At 43.0% G+C, this 20,448-nt stretch overlaps 1 protein-coding gene and 1 long non-coding RNA gene across 2 annotated transcripts; one reads left to right on the top strand and one right to left on the bottom strand.

Annotated features, from left to right (window-relative positions):
• The first annotated feature begins 1,005 nt into the window (after window positions 1-1,005).
• PRDX6 (peroxiredoxin 6) lies at window positions 1,006-15,131 on the top strand. The gene is made up of 5 exons (XM_024732988.1): window positions 1,006-1,187; window positions 5,015-5,171; window positions 8,509-8,655; window positions 9,418-9,564; window positions 10,881-15,131. The coding sequence occupies exons 1-5, from the start codon at window positions 1,093-1,095 to the stop codon at window positions 11,007-11,009; spliced, it is 675 nt and encodes a 224-aa protein (XP_024588756.1). The 5' UTR covers window positions 1,006-1,092; the 3' UTR covers window positions 11,010-15,131.
• A 124-nt stretch (window positions 15,132-15,255) lies between these two features.
• LOC112391615 (uncharacterized) lies at window positions 15,256-19,632 on the bottom strand. Its single transcript, XR_003001531.1, has 3 exons — window positions 19,195-19,632; window positions 17,301-17,356; window positions 15,256-15,708 (listed from the first exon to the last, which is right to left on the bottom strand). It is a non-coding gene; the product is annotated as an uncharacterized LOC112391615 (long non-coding RNA).
• Window positions 19,633-20,448: the final 816 nt, after the last annotated feature.

The raw sequence follows: 20,448 nt of genomic DNA on the forward strand, positions 1-20,448 counted from the left end.
CCTCAGTTACCCTCTAGCACATAATCTTATCTTCTCTGAATAGGATTTACTACTGTCTAATATATTCTTGGTTAAATAGGTATCCCTCACTATAATGAAAGCTCCAAGAGAACAGTCATCCTGGCTACCTTGTGCTTGGCACATAGAAAGTAAATAAATGAATCTAAACTCCCCACTTCCTTGGGTGACAGAGTTGACTTGCACACAATAGATCACAATATGTTTTAAAATTTATATTTAAACTTCAGGATAATTGTGTTGAATATCTTATGGTTCATAATGAACTCTGGGAGTGGAATAAAAATTAAAGTTTGGTCACATTCCCCCAAGCACTTACTGATATGGGTGCTGGAATTTTTGCTGCAACAAGAAAGCCACTTCCTCTGACGCAAGGTGCCCCACATGCTTGGGTCTTGCCACATCCTCTGATACAGAAATCAGGATGGCTAGGCTGGCTGGGGCGCTCAGGATGCCAGACGCTCACACTAACAGAGCGGGGAGTGCAGGGGTCGCCAGAACCCTCTGCCAGGAGTCGGCCGTGAGTGGGTGTGCAGAAAGGTAGCAGCGGATTCGTGCGGCTCCTCAGGGCGGTTGTCCGCCTTGGGGCTCCCATTCCTACTGCGTTCCGCTTCCTTTACTTCCAAAGCCCAGAACGCACCCCCAAGCCTCCAAACGGCGACGTCACTGAGTCCCCCGTCACGTGAGGAGAGAATGATAGTGTCCACAGGCTCCCGGCAGGGCAGAGGCCTGGCGAGGTGCCGGACCCGGCCCAGGGCTGTGCTCCCCTAGCCCAGTCCCGTGCTCCCCTAGCCCAGTCCCAGACTCCCGCCGGTTCCGGACTCTCGCTCCCGCCCACGCCAGCCGCGGCCCCGCCCACGCCGCCCACGGCCTGGCCCCGCCCCTTGTTCCGCCCATCGCTCCCGCCGCGGACTCCTTCTATCTAGGCTTTCCTTTGGTCCCGCCCACCCCCCCCCCTCCCGTCCCGCCCCTGGAAGCCCCATTTATTCCGCCTCCCAGCACACGCGCCGGAACCAGGCAGCTGGTGGTTGTCGCCGTTGCGCCTAGTCCTCCTTCCGTGTCACCGCTGCCGCCATGCCCGGAGGGCTCCTACTCGGGGACAAGGCTCCCAACTTCGAGGCCAATACTACCATCGGCCGCATCCGTTTCCACGACTATCTGGGAGACTCGTAAGTGGCCACCTCTTCACCCTACCCTGACCTCGGGTTACGCCCGGACTCAGAGGTGCCTTCCCTTGTTTCTCCCTTCCGTCCTCCTCACCGCTCAGCCCCCTGCTCGCCGCCCGCCTCCTCCCTGCACCAGTTCCTGCACGTGCCTCTCGTCGTATGGCCTCTGCCCCGCGGCGGCCGAGCGCTGCTGGCTGGCAGCGATCCTCCGGCCCGCCCTCCGCCGGCCATTGGATCCTCTCTCGCCTTCCGTCCCCCGCGTGGCTGGGCCGGCTCCGGAGTGAGGAAGGGGGAGGGGAACAAAATTGGGACCGCGCAGGTCCCGGGTTCGGGAGGCCGGTGCGGAGGAGAGCTCGTCTGTTTGCCTCTGTTTGGTAAACTGTGCAAGTAGTATGGTCCAGCCGAAGGCCGGAGGGGGCAGGGGCCGGGCAGCATCGGCGGTCAGTTCCCCGGTACTCGTGCCCAGGGTCGCACCTCCTCCCTCCCTCCCTCTGTTCTGGAATTTGCTCCCTGGGGAAGGTTGGTGTCCAAGGCCAGAGTCAGAGGACACTGCTACTGGCTGAAGGTTCAGGAAGGGCCCAGCGTGTTATGTGAGGGTTCTACTTGCTGCAGTGGTATTTGCAGTCTTCTCAGCACAAAAAATTTGAAACCACCAGGTGCCAGATCGTGGCTGAAAGACTTTTTGTCCAGAACCTCCCCCAGCTGCTAGAATGTGATTTGATAACAGCTTTGGGAGGAACCCAGAACACACTGTATGTGTGTGTGTCCTTCATTCCAGAACTTGCAATACCTTGAGGGAAGGGCTTTCTGAGGTTGTTCAGTTGCAGTGGCCAAGCACCTGGACACCCGTACCTCCCCCTTTGAGACCCTTTTTATTCACTGCAGAGTGCCTCTCACTGCCCCTTCCCCCTTCTGCCTTGTTTCCAGCCTCAGGTAGACTTGCCAAATTGGTGACCCATGATCTAGCCTGGCAATCATACCTTTATGACTAGGAGTATATTGGCGTTACTGTGGTTGTACAGCTCCTGAATCAGCAAACTTTAAGTTGATTAGATTTAACGTGAAACATCCCAGATGTGTCTAGTTACATTATGGTTCTGGAGTTCCAGTGGCCCCACTACACTGTGGTCTAAGGTGTTAGAATTCCTTCTTGCTTTGTATCCCTTTTATATACAGTGTCCAGGTACATATACTACAGACAGAGGGTGCAGTTTATGAGATTAATCAAGGATTGGACAGGCCTGTGCAGAGCACCTGGGAGAGATTCTTATACCTTAGGCCTAACCAACCCCTTACAGCCCCTTAAATCCATTTTCCAGCTACTGATTAAGGGAAGAGCTAAGTTTTTTGCAAGAGAGGACTAGGCTAGAGAAAGGATGAGAAATGGAACATTCAGGCAATAAAGGCAGGGAAAGAATTCAGAAATACAGACTACGCCCAGTCTCATACTCAGAATTTAGGTATTAGTATTTCTCCAAAACTCGATGGGATTTTCAGATAATGTTCCTTCCCATTCCTGCCTACAGCCAGCCCTCACCCTCATAAAACAAAATTTTCCCAGAACTCTTAGGTTGCAAATAAATATTAATATAAAGCATATTTACTGTAGCAATAGTTATAAATGATGTCACTATTTAAGCTAACCCTATTTGTTTGGGACTTTTTTGTTGTCATTTATTGTCCTCGATCTGTCTTAATTTGACTAAAAGTGGTACCTTCTCAGGGAGCCATAAGTAGGAAGATGAGAAAACTATCTGCATCTAAACAAAAATATACAAGTCTGCCTTGGGTCAGGCATGGGATAGTACTATTTCCCGCCCTACCCCGAAAATAAGTTTGAGCCCTTTATATCATTGTAATACGTGGATTTTTGCCTAATATAATTTTTCCAAACTCCATTCTTAATGTGATTTCAATTCATACTATCAATTTTTGATCCAGGTGTGTTCTGGAGAAAATTAAAATAATTTCAAACGTTACAGGTTCTACCCTGCCCCTGACAACTGGAAACAACTAAGGGGTTTGGGTGCTGCATTTAGTGAGTTTATTGAGCCCAATCACTGTTTCTGTATGTGTGGGGTATAAGCAGCTTCTTCACAGTACATCTTCACCAAACAAAACATGGGTATTCCTTGGGTTTTCCGGCGGTTAGTGAGTGCGGACCCCTCCCTTAAATGAAGAAACCTTTTGTTTTTTGAAAATGAGGAAAAAGGAAAGGGGATAATGTAATTGTATTCCTCTGAAGAGCAGAAGTAGGGAGACTTAGAGGAGAGGCAGGCCACAGTAAGACATTCCCAGAGTTTATCCTGTTCCTAGCCATGTGGCAAACTAGAGTTTTGGCTTCTGGGAGAGGGGAGGATGTGAAGTGGCCTCAAACGAGTTCCTTAACATGATTCAGCAATACAGTCTCCTCATTCACAATGGAAAGAGAATGCCTGATTTTTCTAATTAATTACCTCTTTAACAATACAGGAAGAAGTGCCCTGCTCATTTTTTCTCAAGTTCTGGAGACTCTCCTTAAGTCTCATCTGACCCTTAAACAGATCCTTTACCACAGACTCTAAGGCCTACATTTTACTCATAGCTAGCTTATTTCAAAACATACTTATGTCTTATTGCCCTTTATCAAAAGTAAACATACCACACCCCTCCACAATCTTAAAAATACTACCTCTCTCTTCCCAGTCTTGCCATAGGGCCATCCATCCTTTTTGTAAGAAGGTCTTTTCCTTTCCTGAAACCTTGGGAGTTGAGTGGCAAATGTAGCCGGGAATTAGGTACCTTGTCTCTGCTTTCTTCTTTGTGCTTCAGAAAACTTGGCAGTCTTTAGGGAAGTCAGCTTGGCTTCTAGGCTAGAGTTAGTCATCTACTAGTTTAGGATCCTGCTTTAATGTTGTTAAGTCAACAGGAGTGTGGAAACTGTGTGTTAGGTTTTCCTGTTCAGTCGAAAGAGTAGTTTCTATTGCCCAGGAGAAGGAAACAGTACTCCAAAGTTCTTGGTGACTTTTAGCTTGAAATGTGCTTAAAACTTACACTAATTTAACCTTAGGCAATGATGATTTAGATATTAGTATTTCCCTAAGAATCTGTAGTTGTAGAAATTGACATTGGAGGCTGTCATTTTCTACCCACTTGGTCTAACGCAAAAAGAATAATAAACTGCAAATGAAGAGATAGGTAAAACTCTTAAAATGCTGTTGTTTGGTCAGGGTACAAATATTGGGTGTCCTATTTAGCAGGTTAGATCAGTAAACTAGTTTTACAGAAGTTTTTATATCTGTTCACTTCAAAGAACCAAGTGTCAGCTTTAATTTTACATATAAATAGAGGATAGAAGCCTATTTATTTCAGATTACATAATCTGTTTATTATTGTAGTCAGGCAGTGGTCTAGATTCAGGGCATATTGGAACAACCATTACTGGAGGTGAATGTCAGCATATCTGTGCTTAGAAAAAAATGTAGAAAGAGTAAAAAGAAAAAAAAATTATTTCAATAAGTACTTGGTTTGAGTAGCACAGATTTTATTAGCTGAAAAGGACTCAGGGTGGCTCTAGAGTTATTAAAGGAGGCAGCATCCTTACAGTCTTTTTAAATATTTATCATGTTGAATTTCATATCTTTGATTGAATTGGGCTTTAAACATAGGCTTTTCTGGAGATAAGAAGATCAAAAAGCATTCCTCAACAGAAAAGTTTAAAAGTGATTGTCTTCATAAGCACTCATTTGAAAAAGAAAGTCATTTTTGATCTAGGATTTGTGATTTTTCATTGTACGTGATGCTGGTGATAATCTCTTCATTCAACTGTGACCTTCTTTTCCTTCATTCAGATGGGGCATTCTCTTCTCCCACCCTCGGGACTTTACCCCAGTGTGTACCACGGAGCTTGGCAGAGCAGCAAAGCTGGCACCAGAATTTGCCAAGAGGAACGTTAAGATGATTGCCCTTTCAATAGACAGTGTTGAAGACCATCTTGCCTGGAGCAAGGTACAGTACCCGTTGGCATATGCTTTGAGGTTACAGATTAAGCTATAAATTTTATAGAGTAGCTTGGTTTTTTGAGGTGAAGGCACAAGTAAGGCTCAGATTCAGCCTTCACTGATTATTTGAAAGTCTGATTTGGACTGCACAGTGACCTCCACCTTGCTAAATCCAGTGGTCAGTTCTCAGCCCCCTTCTTTCTTGGCTTCCAGGACACCACTTCTCTAGCTGTTGCTGCTCATGTGCGGCATGAGCTTCCTCATCTCCCAGCTCCTAATACTGAATATATATGCTGGAGTTGCCCTGGACTCACTTCTTGGACCTCTTCTCTTTTTATCTACATTCTTCACCTTGGTAAACTCATCCACCCACATCTCTATGCTATGATTCCCAAATTTCCATCTCTAGGCCAGACTCTGCTGGCTTCCAGATTGGTGAAACCACCGCCTACAGCATCTCCCCTGGGATGTCCTATCACCTCAAATCCAGCATGTCTAAAACGGGGCTCCTGTTCTTAATCCCGTGGTCTTACTCATCTCAGCTAATGGCATCTGTATTTTTGTAGTTGCTCAGGCCAAAAATCCAGGAGTCATCCTTAATTCCTCTGGTTTTTTCACTTCACATGTCTGATTCATCAGCTAACTTGCCTGCTCTACCTTCAAAATATATCCAGAATCCTGTTTGGAAGACTCTTTCCCCAGGTATCTTTGTGGCTTGCCCTCACACCTTTCAAGTCTCAACTCAAATGATACCCATTAAGGCCACCCTTGGCCTCCTTATCTAAAATTATAACTCCCCTCTGTACTCCCCATCCTCCCCTGGTTTGTCTCCTTAGCACTTGTCACCGTCTAAAATACTCTGCACATTGCTGATTTCGTTTTTTTGTTTCTCCCCACCAGAGTGGAGGCTCAGCAGGGCAGACTCCTGTTTCGTGCACTGCTGGAACAGTGCTCAGTACTCAGGACCTCCTAGGCAGGCAGGCAGTCTGTATTTGTCAGATGAATGAACTGAAGGACCTGTGTGCTCCCAACAAAAGGATTTACTTGGATAATAAATGTGGTGGTCGAGATTTAACTTGAGAGCATTTTAATGCCTTTGCTACAGTGTCTACTAAATAATGATAGGGAACTTTCAAAGGATGCTTACTGTACACTAGGCACTATGTCGAGCACTTGACATGCTACTGAATATACGATGTAGTACTGACTTGTGAGCTGGCCACCTGGGGCTGCATCCCATGCCACTTTATACCAGTCAATTCTAAGTGTCTGAGATTAGAAGAATCATGTATAGGAGAAAAGGGAAGGCATTTCTCTTTCTTGAGGTGGATTGTTTTCATTCCTTACACTTGGCTGTGAATGGTCATTGGCATTTCCACAGTATCTCACAGGCAGTTTCTCGTTAGTTTCTGGGAGCAGCCCTGTAGGGGAGGTATATGGTTCCTGCTCCCAGCTTTTCAGATGAGAGTACTTTTTTCACCCAGGCAGTTGGAAGGACACACTAAAGACTTCCCTGCAAGAAAATGGTGGCAGTGGGATTTGAACCCCAAACTAATACTCTCTTTGATACTAGATGATAGAGAGTAGGAATTTGCTTGATTTTAGGATAAAGCCAAAGCATATTGTTCTTTGCTTTTCATGGGTGTAATATAATGCCTATCATGCAAATGGCAGGGTTGAGAATTACTGCAGAGCAATCATTGCAAGTACAGGTGGCTGAAGGAAGAGTTTATAGCCAATTATATAATACCCTTTAAAGTATAGGAACACACCCAGGTTCATTTTCGCTGGTGAGCTTGTGCCTTAGAATTTTCAAAATTGTGATTGCATTAAATAGGAAATAAGTCCCAACTTTCAGAAGCAGTGTCCAAACTTCGACACACAACTGGTTACATAGGAAACCTCAAGGTGCCTCTAGTATGAAACCATATTGATTGTTATTTTAGCTGTGGCGACCTGATAGACTGCCAGTGACAGCAGAAGGGAAGTTAAGCTAATAAAATTAAGAAACATGTTAAAATTTGTTGTTATCCATTTCAAAGTTCATGAATGCCACTTTTATCCTATGGCATCTCTGTTGAGAAATCCACAAAGGTTCTATATCTGCTATGCCATCAACTCCTGTTTTACTTTCAAGGCTCCACATAATAAATCGACCTTATTCCAGCTTTCACGCCTCTTTTTCACTACTTCCTAAAACTCTACCCAGATAAATTCCTCTTTCGCCAGTCAATAGTTTATGCTCAGACTTGCCTACATGTTTCAGTAATATTGCTCCCCCTCCCTGGAATGCCTTCTTTTGCCCTGTGAAAATCTTATCCACCCTTCAAAGGCCCAGGTAAAAGTCATACGCCTTTCTTGAAGTCTCTCCTAACTCCAGCAGTCTTACAAATGGGGATGCTGGTGTACTTCAGCATTTGCCATTTACATATTACCGTCTTGCGTTTGTTGCTACTTCTTATGGAAATCATCCAACTAAATTAGAAGTTCCTTTAAAGGCAGGAACCGTGTCTTCCTCATCTGCATCCCACACGTACTTACCATAATGCTTAGCCCACCTTAAGTGCAATGTCAACACCAGATCAAATAACGAAGCTAGATTTTTTTTTTCCCCAAAAAACTTCCCAGAATAGAAAAATGGATGACGTTTTTAACTAGGGGAGGAAGGGATAGAGAGTGGAAGCAAGTACATTATTGTCCTTTAGTTCAGACTTGGAATGCTTTGTTTTTATGTGGATTTCACCCTAGTGTAAATTCACCTCTGCCTTTTCACCCATTTTTACCTTTGACTTGTCCTTGAAGTGAATATTCAACTCTCCATTCTTGTGTTTGCTTTAAGTTTTGTGTTTTCTTTTCATGTCTTAATATCTTTGTTACAGTAGCTTAATGTCTGAGTCAGGGTGCTTTTGAGGCAGGGGCCAGATCTATAAAATTATCTTTGCATGTGCTTTAATTTCTGGATGTGAACTCGTTGTTACTGATGGTTTTTATAGTATTTGGGTATGCATACGTACCCTGGATTGAAGTCTAACTCTAGATTATTCAACTTTTAAAGAGTTTAATGCTGCTTTCTCAGAGCAGTAAACGATGCTGAATTTTAAGAGACTTGGGCATGAGAAGGCTCTAAGTTATAACCTAAGTACTACACCCTACCGTTATTCCTGTCAATGAGCAATTGGGATGAGGAGTGTTCATTCATTAATTTTCTTATTAAAATTGCTTAGAGAAATTATGATGATTATGGTCCTCTCTTCCCTGTCGTACAAGACGATGACTGTTAACTGATTGAATTCAGAGGACATGCCTGGTTTAGATTTCTCTTTTCTCTCTCCCCTGCATTTCAGGATATCAATGCTTACAATGGTGATGAGCCCACAGAAAAGTTACCTTTTCCCATCATTGATGATAAGAATCGGGACCTTGCCATCCAGTTGGGCATGCTGGACCCAGCAGAGAAGGACGAAAAGGGCATGCCTGTAACAGCTCGTGTGGTGAGTTGTATACATCCATTACATTGTCCTTGTGACTGACCAGGCTACATATGTCCAAGTAAATGCTTGGACCAACTAAAGGAAATGGGGACTATGTCCAATTAGGATGTAAGTGTCCTGGTGGCACTCTCACTTTTTATCTAAATGCTGGTACAAAGTAAAATTTTTCAGCTAAACTTTTAAACTGCTTAATTCACAGCTTTTGAAAATACATAAAAATAGTTATCCTAGGATGTCACCTAAAATTGAGAAATCTTTTTCTGTAGTCCTCCTGACAGCCCACTCTTTAAGGCGGTGGGTCATACATAGCCTTCTTCCTAAGGCATCCCTGGTTTTGAATTCTTATTTGTTCTGTCCTTACCCACTAGAGAACAAACTTATTCCCACATCTGCAAAAATATACAATTTGAGGACCGGGATCAACTCCCATTAGTATTATTTTTATGATAATCTCAGTAGTTAACATAGTACCTTCCTGAGGCCTTTCCTGGATTCAGTTCGCAAATCAGTTTTTCTTGCTGAGACAGCCAGAGCCAAATATAATTCCCTTCAAGTTTAGAACTATAACGTGGAGAGAAAATCATGTCAACTCCAGCCACCCGGTTTGTTTGGTGTATCTTTCTAGATATTTGCAGATTTTTGTTGTTGTTTTGTTTTGTTATACCCTTGAACATTTTTAATGACTTAAGAGCCTTCTAAGGGGCTTTAGTATCAAAAACATTCGAAGAGTTCTTCCTGTTTATGTGTCTGTGTGCTTTGCAGGTATTTATTTTTGGTCCTGATAAGAAGCTAAAACTGTCCATCCTCTACCCGGCTACCACTGGCAGGAACTTTGATGAGATTCTCCGAGTAATTATCTCTCTGCAGCTGACAGCAGAAAAGAGGGTTGCCACCCCAGTTGATTGGAAGGTAAAGATGTTAAAAGGGCAGATACCCAACTTGCCTGGAAGGCCTGTGGGGCCAGTCTCTCAGTGGCTACCTCCAGGGTCAGTGTTACGTGGGGTTCTTGTTTCTGGCATGCAAGTACACTGGGAGGGCTTTTCCTCCTGGCTGAGTTTAAGATTTGCTGAGAGCCCATTTTCAGGGTCTTTAACCCCTTTTATACAAACTCCCTGTATTTCTAACTTTTAGATTATTTGGACAGATTAATTGGTCAGAATCATTCCTTTTCCTAGTAAAAGGATTTTTTAAAAAAACCTTTAACTCTTCCCTGATGGCAAAATATTTATAGCAGAACCTAGACTGGCCACTTAAGTCGTGAGTATAAACCTATGTGGTGTATTAATGTCTTGAAACATTTCATTTCTCTTAAGCTTCAGTCTTTTAAACCTATGTAGAATTCTCTGAAACCTGTTCATGAACTTTTAATCTCTAAGATTCCTGACATATGTAGGACATGGATAATATCACAAGAGTGTCTTAACATTGCTACATTTTTTTAATATGCTAACCTGAACACCTGGTTTTGTTACTTTGTTTCTTCTGACAGGCAAACCATTTATATTCTGTATCCATTCTTTGACCATATGTTTATTGAGCGCAGACAGTAGACACTGGGATGCAGCAATGAACAATCAGTGTAAAGTCCCTGCCCTCATAGAACTTAAATTCCAGTTGGTAGAGACAAACAATAAACAAGTTTATAGTACATTAGGTAACGATAAGTGCGACAGAGTAATCAAGGAGAGGTGGGGAGAAGGGGAGCACAGGTGGGAGGGTTGGTTTTATATTTGGCTGTCAAGAAAGGCCCTTCTCTGAAGGGACCTTTGGGAAGGACATGAAGAAAGTGAGAGACCAAGTCACGCATATTTAGGAGGGAAGAGCACGGCAGGCTTGAAGGAACAGCTAAGAAGCTTTTCTAATAGTGAGCTTGGCACGTTCAAGGAATAGGAGAGCCACCGTGCTGGAAAAGCAGCAGCAGGAGGAGGGGGAGAGGCCGGGGATGGGAGAGGAAGCCAGATTCAGTCACCAGGGCAATGATAAGGATTTAGGTGGCAAGCCATTACTAGATTTAAAACAGGACTATTTCTTGTTAAGGTGGGGAAATACTTTCCTTCCCAAAGTGTCAAAGATCAACTTGCGAAAACAAAATTCCTCAGAGGGGATAGAGCAAAGGAGATTTGATTATTCTCATCAGCAACCGTAGCTACTTTTCTAAAGTTAATTATTACCTTTTGCCTTCACTATAAGATTGAATTTCACCATTCACAATGTCTTTTCAATAGAATGGAGACAGCGTGATGGTCCTTCCAACCATCCCTGAAGAGGAAGCCAAAAAACTTTTCCCTAAAGGAGTCTTCACCAAAGAGCTCCCATCTGGCAAGAAATACCTCCGCTACACCCCCCAGCCGTAAGCTGGCTCTCCACAGAGTTGGTGCTGGAGCTGCTCACTGAGCACCGTGAGCCAGAGGATGCCAGCTGCCCATCATGTTTTCCTGCAGCAATATTGTAAAAACATCCTGGTATGATCACAGCCAAGGTCTTTAGGTTGCTATACTACTGGCTTATTAAATGAAAATGGCACTACAAATTCCTTGGGATTCTTTGCTCTGTGCCTTTAGCAGCATTCTCTTCTGTTCATGTATCTTAACATTCTCTGCTGACTCTCTTTGAAATTTGAGGCTCATCTTGTTGGATCTCTGCAGGGTTTATGACCAACAAGGTGGTATCAGTTTATGGTCGAAAAAGCCTGCTTTGCTCCATCATAGAATGAGTATCAGGTTTTTTTGGCTGTTCTAATCAAATCCTCTCTTCTGTTACCCATTTTGGGAAGGAATAGAACTTGGGGTTCAGCTTCCTCTGTACATATCTACGTATGTAACCTAAGAACTTAGAGTAACCCAGATGTTCTTCAATATTCCATGTTTTGATCACAACTGGGGGCAAAACCTTTTCAATTCTGTAATTTTCCAGTAGATAACTGAAGGATGAGCAGGGGGAAGGAATCTTTAAGTATTTTGCTATCAAGAAAATTTTTCAATAAATTTCTATTGAAAGTGGGAAGCTACAGAAAAGGTTCCACTTGCCTGCCAGGGAGGTGTACCAGAGGCATGATCAACACGACAGTGCCAGGTGCCTTTCAGAGTATTTCTGGATGTCAGTTGGCTCTACGATGAAGTGCACATGAAAGGGCACACCTTGGGAAGAGGAGAGAGGGTGACTGAAAATGTTTTATTATAGATTTATTCTTGCATTGGGGGAGGGGGACTATTTTCTGAATTTTACTTCTTAGTGATCAGCAAGTAAATCCTTTGTTAAAACGTGATCAGAAAATTCTGTTGTCACATTTTCAAGTACTAGTTCGGACTCATGTCCTGAGGGCAAATGTTTCCTTGCTAGATTTTACATTGATGCTTTTCTCCAAAGACAGATACATAAAATTTCATATAATGAAAATGGAGGAGCGGCTGATGAAGATGTGATTCCAGGGACTTCCCTGGTGGTCCAGTGGTTAAGACTCTGCGGTTCCACTGCAGGGGGCACGGGTTTGATCCCGGGTCGGGGAACCAAGATCTCACGTGCTGCCCAGTGTGGCCAAAAATAAAATAAAATAAAATGTGTTTCCTTTGCTTTGAAAAAAATAGAAAAGAAAATGTATTCCACCCCATCTCTTGGCCTACTTTGCTCCTTCATGTTACTTGCCTGGGTCCTGTGGAATTTGTGACCCCTGCTACAAAGAACTCTCCTAACCTGATACCTTAATGGGATTCCTAGATTTAAGAAAATGAATCTTGAGGATAATGGGACATCTTTTGCTTTTCTGGAAAGAGTGCTAAGTATTCTGAACTCATAGTCTCTCAGACTTATTATGCTGTGCTAAGTCCTAGGTTTAGAAGGAAGTGTCCCATACCTGGTGTAGTCTCTTGCATGTAGCCCTCTATACTTTTATTGAGTATAATAATGTAAAAGCTGGTCCCTGGTGCCATGTTTTAGAGAAGTCAGTAAGCTTTTAGTTTGCTTGATTTCTCCACATGTAAAATTTGGGTGACACTAAGAAGGTTGAGAAGGAAGGTGAAAATTCCAAGTTACATTATATCCTGGTGAATGCTGGGCTGAAAGAGACTTAAGAGGACTGGCATCATCTTGCTGTCACCTCTTATCCAAGTCACTATATGTTTTGGCCTTAAAGAACCAAGACTATCTGGTCCTCCGTAGCACATCTCTTCTGAACTAATCCCTGAATCCTCGCATTCTGTCACCTCCCTAACTGTGAGGTTCCGCACTGCTGTCTTCCCTTGGCTATTTGCCTTCTTCAGTCCTTGTCTCTCGGAGAGTCTCGCTTCAACTTTCTTTTATGGTGACAATTCAAAGTCTAAATCTCCAACATTAATTATTCAAACTAGAGTCTTATCTTTACTGATCGATGGAACATTGGCCATTGAATTTATAAATTCAAAATCAAATTATCAGTTCTTCCCCCAATAAATCTATTGCCCCTTTTATCACTCACTCAGGCACCCAAAATTTGTTGGGCTATATCTACTCGACCCACATAGGTGCTGCCACTGTGAAAACGCTGAAAAGCTCAAGGAAAAGGGAGGTCATGTACCTGCAAAATGATTTCTGGTTCTACCATGAAGCAGCCATGAAGCCATGAGACTGTGAAAGTATTCTTCTCTAAATATAAAATGTTACATAATGCATATGCATTGCCAGGGTAGAAGTGATCATAAGTACACTTCTTAATATACTATGGGGCTTGGAGAGGAGAGTTCCCCTTTCCAGGATTGTTGCTCTCAGTTTTCATAGGGAGAACAGATTTAATAAATCCAAAGATTTATTAACTGTAAGTGAATTATACAGACACTGTGGCTATGAGAGAAGCATAGGAATTTGAGAGGCAGTCCACCATGTGCCTTCTCAGACAATCAGCAAATGCTCTGGCTAGAAGAGATGGTCATCTAAGATTAGCAAAGTGATCAACTTGAGGCTCCTGTGTGGTCTTGCCAGAAGTCTGACCTCCCCTCCAACCTCTACCCTGAGGGTAGGAATATGCATTAAGAAGCTCAGGAAAGGGTAAGGAGCCAGAATGGCTGTGTCTAAAGGGCCAAGTCAAGATGCCAAATGGATGCAGTGAACTGGCACAGTGACTTACTCCATTTGACCCCTCCACTTTGGGGCAATGCAAATTGAGGAAGCACAGCTTTGATTCAAGCTTAAAGGGTGCATTAACTAGTTAAGGTCATTGCCACCTTCTTCTCAGTGATTGGCTCAGAAATGGGCATTGAGACACAAACAGAAGACCATCAGAGCTTCTGCAAGAATTCTTTCTCACAGGAGAGCGACTGGGAGGCATTTTTCTCTCTCACACTGAATATGAACAAGAAAACATTAAACTGCTGCTGGCAGCCAAGTTACAGCCTGGGAGCAGGGATCCAGCCATAGAATGAGGCTGTAGAGGTCAACAGCCAAGTGGAGAGAAAGAAAAACATTTGATTCTTTATGATCTTCACTGAATCTCTGACAACTGTGAACCTGTCCTACCTCTGGACTTCTATTACATGAAATAATAACCTTAGTGTTTAAGCCTTTTTGAGTTGGGTTTTCTGGTACCTGAGGCCAAAAGCATCCTAACTGATATGCATGGAATGAAGTATCCGTTAGCTGTTTCAAATACATGGCAGTGTGCCTCGCAAGCAAGATTGTAGAGCAGATATCTGTTTTCTGCTATTTCTTTATCCCCTACCTTAGGCATCTCAAGCTTCAGTATGCATTAAGTCACATGAGGAATGGGTTAAAATGTGCAGGCCAGGGGCCTACCCCCAGAGATGGAGTCTACAGATGGCCAGAAGTTCTTCATCTGTAACAACCCTATACCAGGTATGGGATTGTGATGTAGAGTGCAGCAGACACTGCAGTTCACCCAATATCCGTTTCCCCTTATTCTTTATGAAAAATACCCAGCCTGTATTAATGGTGGCAAGTTGAGGTGCCAGTTAAAATTCATCTCAAGATGACAGATCAGTGTGGTCATGTGATAGTGCTGGCCTGGGATGGGGTCCCTTCCTGACTAAAAGGCAAAGCCTAATAAAGAGAAAGCACCTTGCCTCACTGAAAAGCAAATGGGATGCCCAAGTTACAGATGTCATTTTGCTACCCTGAGGATAAAAGTCACAGGCCAAGGATAAAGGAGAAGGAGGCTACAAGGAGACTGGGTCTGTGATAACTTCCTTAAACAGCCAGGCAGTCCTGTGGGTCTGTAATGTGCAGCCACACCTGACATTTGTTGACACACAGGTGCTCCTCAGGCCACTCTGAGAAATACTGCCCTATTCTAGGTATCCAGAAGTTTCGTAAAAGGCTTGACTTTTTCTCTTGTGTTTCCTTCTATTCTTACTTCTATTATGGTTTTCCCTGGAGTAGAGAATCATTATTATTTTTTTGTAACTATTTTATACTGGAGTAGATTCTTTTAAAATCTTGTTGAAGTGAAAAGGAATAATAGATTCTAAATAAACAATCAGATCATAAAATTCTATTTTATTTGACTTTTTAAAATGAAATGAAAAGTGATATCAAACAGTACTATGCAATGTAAGATTGTTAACTTCTCCTAAACTGTGCTTTCAATAACTAAAGTTATGGAACCTATTCCATTTTTCAATATTTACTAAATTGGGGATGGGGGAAATAATTTTACTCTGAAAAACATTAGGGAGGCACTAATTGTAGCAATATCACAAATCAAAATTATAGGTCCTGTGCTTTAGATAGTAGTATGTTAATTGTACAGTGCTTTGATAACTCTTGCTCTCAGCTGGATGCAGGATTTCATTTGCTAGGCCATAAGCTTTAGGATATCTTACATTATCCTGAGGAATTGCGAACATCTTAAGTATAATGCAACTACTTAAAATTAGAGCTTTTGCAGCAGTCCATCAATTGCTTGTAAAATAAATGCAGCAGTAAATTGTTTTAGCAACTTCTAAGTAAACTCTTTGCCAGGCAATCTTTCAGCACTTGAGTCAGGATATTAGCTCGGTCTTTAACCTGACTCCAGGTATCACATAAGTGCCATTAACGTCCTTTTCTAAAATGGGATCCAGTTTCCAACTATAAAAGAAAGTCAAAAGTAAAATATTTGACTATGAGCATTTCAGAAAAAAACTTAAGTGCAATCAGAAAACTTACTGAAAAGTTTCCATTATCTGGAACACTCCCTTTAAAACATCTTACATATTAAGGACTTTGAGTAAGTACATGTGCAACTCTATACCATCAAATATCATCTTGTAAAGAGAGATACATTAATTCAATTAGAGTAGTGTATCAAAGGCACACTTAAAGAGCAATGTTAGGAGAGTTGAATTCCAGTTAACTTTGTGACTGAGTGCAAGGTAAGTTGGAGACTTTTTTCCTAAATTGGAATGAGCATTTTTTTAATAATGGGGCCTGGAAAAGACAGTGGAAAGTGAGGAGCCAAATCACTAGACTCCCAGTGAGGTTCCCCATTTGTGAAATAGGGTCCCTTTAAGAAAGGAGAGGATGGCCGAGGAAGACCGCCTAAAAAGATTTAAATTTCTTTGTTTAAAGGAACAAAGAACTGTCAGTTTGGTCAATGCCACTGTCCTTCCCCCAACAAACACACTGCAAACCACCGTGATTGTCATAAATAAGAGTGGCAGGACCAGAATTTCTATTAGGAGGGTCTTAGGGTGGCTATCTGGTTGGGGATGTGGTGGGCCAAGGGACTTCTCGTGAAGCTGCCTTTACACAGCACATCATTTTTTCCTTAGAAGACGTGTATTTGGAGTGACTTGGCAACTGGGGGAGGAAGGGTGCTGAAGGCCCCTGAAGCCCATTCTTGGCACCGTTACTGCTACCTGGCCCACTTCTGCATTTGCCTATCGCCCATTGCTCTGTCAGAGCTGTCTTCTCCTCCACTCCACTCAGGAGTGGGCTCTGGCCCAAGGGAACTCTGTTAGGGGCCCTCACAGAGACACCCCCGCCCCTTGCAGGCTACCCTTCTCCCCACCAGATTTGCCTCTACCAGCCCTCTCCCTCCCCAACTCTAGGCCTGGCTTCCAGCACTTCTCAAACTTTTCTAAATTAGCTCTGATTGCTGAGGAAACTAGGAAAAAATGTCAGGGCAACACATAAGTGACTCTCCATAATAAAATGTTTTGAGGTCTCTTGTTTCATCTTAAATTCACACAAATTTGTCATCCTACTCCATAGTGTGTTTGTTTCAATATAAAATATTTTAAGTAACCTAACAGCAAAATGAGTTAACTTCTCCCTTTGAAAGACTGTCAAATAAAATTGATACCCTAGGAAGATGCCCGTGATCTACCTGTGCAAGCATCCATATTTACATACTAATATTTTAACTGTGTGTATGGTGAATGGCCCTCCCCATCCTTAATCCCAGATAGCCCTACTTTTGAACTAAATATCAGGGGGAAGGGAGTCAGGAGGGGGGAAATTGGGAGAGGGGGGCTAGGGCAAAATTACAGTTTTCAAAAATATTCTATAATTTTCATTGTTAAGTAATTCAGGTGAACTTTAATCCCAATTTTCCCATATTAACGAGCTGCCATTTTTCTCACCACCTACATGTTGCTACTTGACTTTACAATTTATTTTCGCTGTGTAGTTTAATATTCACAGTAAGAAAAATCTAGTCAAAGTGTCAAGTTTATTACCTCACTTTTTCTCTTCCAGTGATAGTCTCTCTTGGTCATTCCAAGACCGGTGTTGACTGAGCCAATCCAAATCAATGCATTAAACAGAAAAACTGAATTAGGAATTTAAGAGTATAGGTAGCAGGAGGATATTTTGAAATTTTAACTTGCTTCCTCCCTGTAAGTGTCGCCTTTCTCTTCTCCCCTTTCAAACAGGCTTTTTACTTTTTTCCCTCAAGGACATTTGTTACTAGGCTCCCAAAAGTCCAATACAAGGGCTGGCAAACCCAAATGAGAAGAGGCAGGTCACACAAACAAAATGGTTTGGATAAAACACAAGAGGGAGTGGACTGAGGCAAACCCTAGAGCATCTGCTTCCCCTGTAGGAGCCAGAGATGCTCAGCTCTGTCTGATTGTTGCCACACGTAGATATGAGGACTGAGGGTTGGCAGACTTTCTGATTTTTTTTTCAAGAAAAGCTCAAAATCTGGATTTTTTTAAATGTGAAATTTCTGGATGTTTACATATTTGACAATTTTAAAAGAAAACATGTATGTGGGCCAAATCCAGTGTACTGGCTGGATCAAGTCCATGGGCCTACCATTTGTGACTTTCCTCCCAAACACATCGGGGAATGCAGAGTGATATATATTTCCCTCACTCTAAAATAGCCCTCAGGGTGCCCTAAGGGGGCTGGCATTAGACCCTGGGCTCCCAGCCTTGCCATACACTCCTGTGCCCCAAGAATGCTGGGGAAGTAGCAGAGTGGCAGACCTAAAGACACTGTGAAGGCTGGGGTGATGGTCACCTCAGTGTTAGCCAACTTGGACAGGAGACCCAGGAGCAGAGGGAGCTCCCAATATCATGGTGCTGCGTATGACCCCAGAACAGGGCATGCAAAGTGAGCTGTAAGAATGTCTGAGGTTGAATTTGCTTCTAGGGGAGAAGTGAAATTACTTCTTGAATATCTCTCCTCCTGACAAGGGCAGAGGCCTTGTTCGCTCACTCACCAACTAGTGCTTTGCACAGTGCCCAGCAGCATACTGTGGGGCTGCATTTTATAAGAATTATGCAAATGAGCAACACTGAGATGTAAACTGTTGATAAAATGTGCCCTTTATGCACACAATTTGAAATCACGTAACCACCTCCCCCACAAATTAACAATTCATTAAGAATGCCTGAGCTAGCAGGTTACATGAACTGTAAGCACTGGGATGGTGCTAATTAGAGGAGCAAATCAAGGTTGATTGTGTTTTCAAGCTGGGGTAGCTGGGAAAATGGTGACACTAGGCTTGGTAAGGCAGGATGCTGAGCACTGAGTGAAAGATCTTGAATGTATTTTCCCTACAGCAAGGCCTTCCTATCTAGTCTTCTTTATAGTATGCTTAGCACCATGATATAAGCAATTGGGTACTAATATGCATTTAGTGACAATAATTACTTAGTGACTATCAAAGTGCACCTCAAAGCAAGTCACCTGAATTGTGGCTATGACCGTGGCTTTCAATGAGCACGGGTCAGATTCTATATTCCCTTTGGTCATTGAGAGAAAACCGGCTCCCGCACCTGGGCCTGCTGTGTGAGTCTATCCCCTCCCCATTCCTGCTCTGCCCCCAACAGCACTACGGGGCTCCAGCCTACAGGATCAGAGTACAAGGTAGAAGCTGCTGTCCTCCCACAAGGTTGTGGAGGGAAAGGCACGAGAGAGAGTAAGAGCCACCTGGATTTCAGTGTCTGGAAGTCTCTGATATGTGACCTCCCAGAAGCAATGTGGCAGGCAGGGAGGGCCCAAGAATGGAGATGGATGATAAACCCACACAACACCCTCAAACCATTTTCTTAGAATATCAATCTTACATGTAACAAAATTCCTTCTCAGTGGTTTTCTTACTACTAAAGGGCTACCCCTTACCCATGACCTTGGCATTATTATTATTTTGGGCAGGCACAGGTGCTTGGATAACCAGCAGCTTGCTTAAATCTGAAGTTCCCTGTACCTAAAGGAGAAAAGTCAAAATTAGTCAAAAGAGCATTCTTTGATCTCTAAGATGGCTGCTTCCTAACCTTTCCAAAGAATATAAGAAATAAGCCAAAACCTAAGCTCTATCTCTCTCATTTCAAATCCTCTTTAACCTTGTTTCAAAAAGTCTTGGACCAGGAGGTTATCTTTTGGATATTTGTAAACATCAGAAAGGAAATTTCTACACCTTACTTGGAACGAATTTGGAAAATGGAATCCCCAGCATCCACTGAGTTACTTTTATTCCGACACTGACATTCAAGGGCTCAGGCCCCAGCCTTCCCAGATAGGAAAAAGAGCTCTCTTCCTCAAGCTTTTGCCCCATGTGCCACAGAATCTGCCCTCCCAGAATGCAAAGAGCATACATAAGTAACAATTATAACTATCGATAATTTCTAGATATTATCACATATTATCTCATTGAATCCCCACAAGAACCTTATGAGACGACTGCTGCTATTATCCTCATCTTACTAAGAGGAAACTGAGGGTCAGAAGGCACCTTTCCTCTGCTCACACACCTAGTGGGCACAGGTGTCAGGTTTTAAATCCAAGTATGCCTGACTCCTAACTCTAGTGTCTTAAACTAAACTGTGGGATTGCTCCCACTATTCCCCACCCCTTGTTTCAAAGCTAAATTTTCATTTTCTGTTTTAAAAAAACATTTAAATTACCTTCACCCTCTGAATTGTTGAGAAGTTGACAAAATAAGAACGCTGGTTAGGAAAGTGGTAAATGCACTTTTTAGGAGATTTACCAACTTTTCCAGGACGTAAAATTTCATTAAATTAGTGAACGTTCCCAGCCTGAACAAGCAGAAAGGGTCTCTCCCAAACTTTTTACCAGATTAAAGAGATGTCAGCTCTTTTCATGGCCTCTTGGTCCTCCTCATTCTTGGGCTCTGTCCTCACATCACTCCTGTGGTCTGACAGCATGGCTTGGCCCAGTAGGGACCTGGCTTCTACTCTTCCCATCCCCTGTTTTGTCCCAGGTGTTCACACTTCCCCCTTCCTTACAGAGGCGTGGAATGATGAGGCCCAGGGCCCTCTATCAAGTTGTGCCCCTAGCCCCTAATGTGTCAGCAAAGTGACATGGCCCCAATGCATCTCCCTTCTTATCAGCCAGCGCAGATAACTTCCAGAGCCA

This window comes from Neophocaena asiaeorientalis, unplaced genomic scaffold, assembly GCF_003031525.2.
Source record: "Neophocaena asiaeorientalis asiaeorientalis breed wild unplaced genomic scaffold, Neophocaena_asiaeorientalis_V1.1 scaffold305, whole genome shotgun sequence".
NCBI classification, from domain to species: domain Eukaryota; kingdom Metazoa; phylum Chordata; class Mammalia; order Artiodactyla; family Phocoenidae; genus Neophocaena; species Neophocaena asiaeorientalis.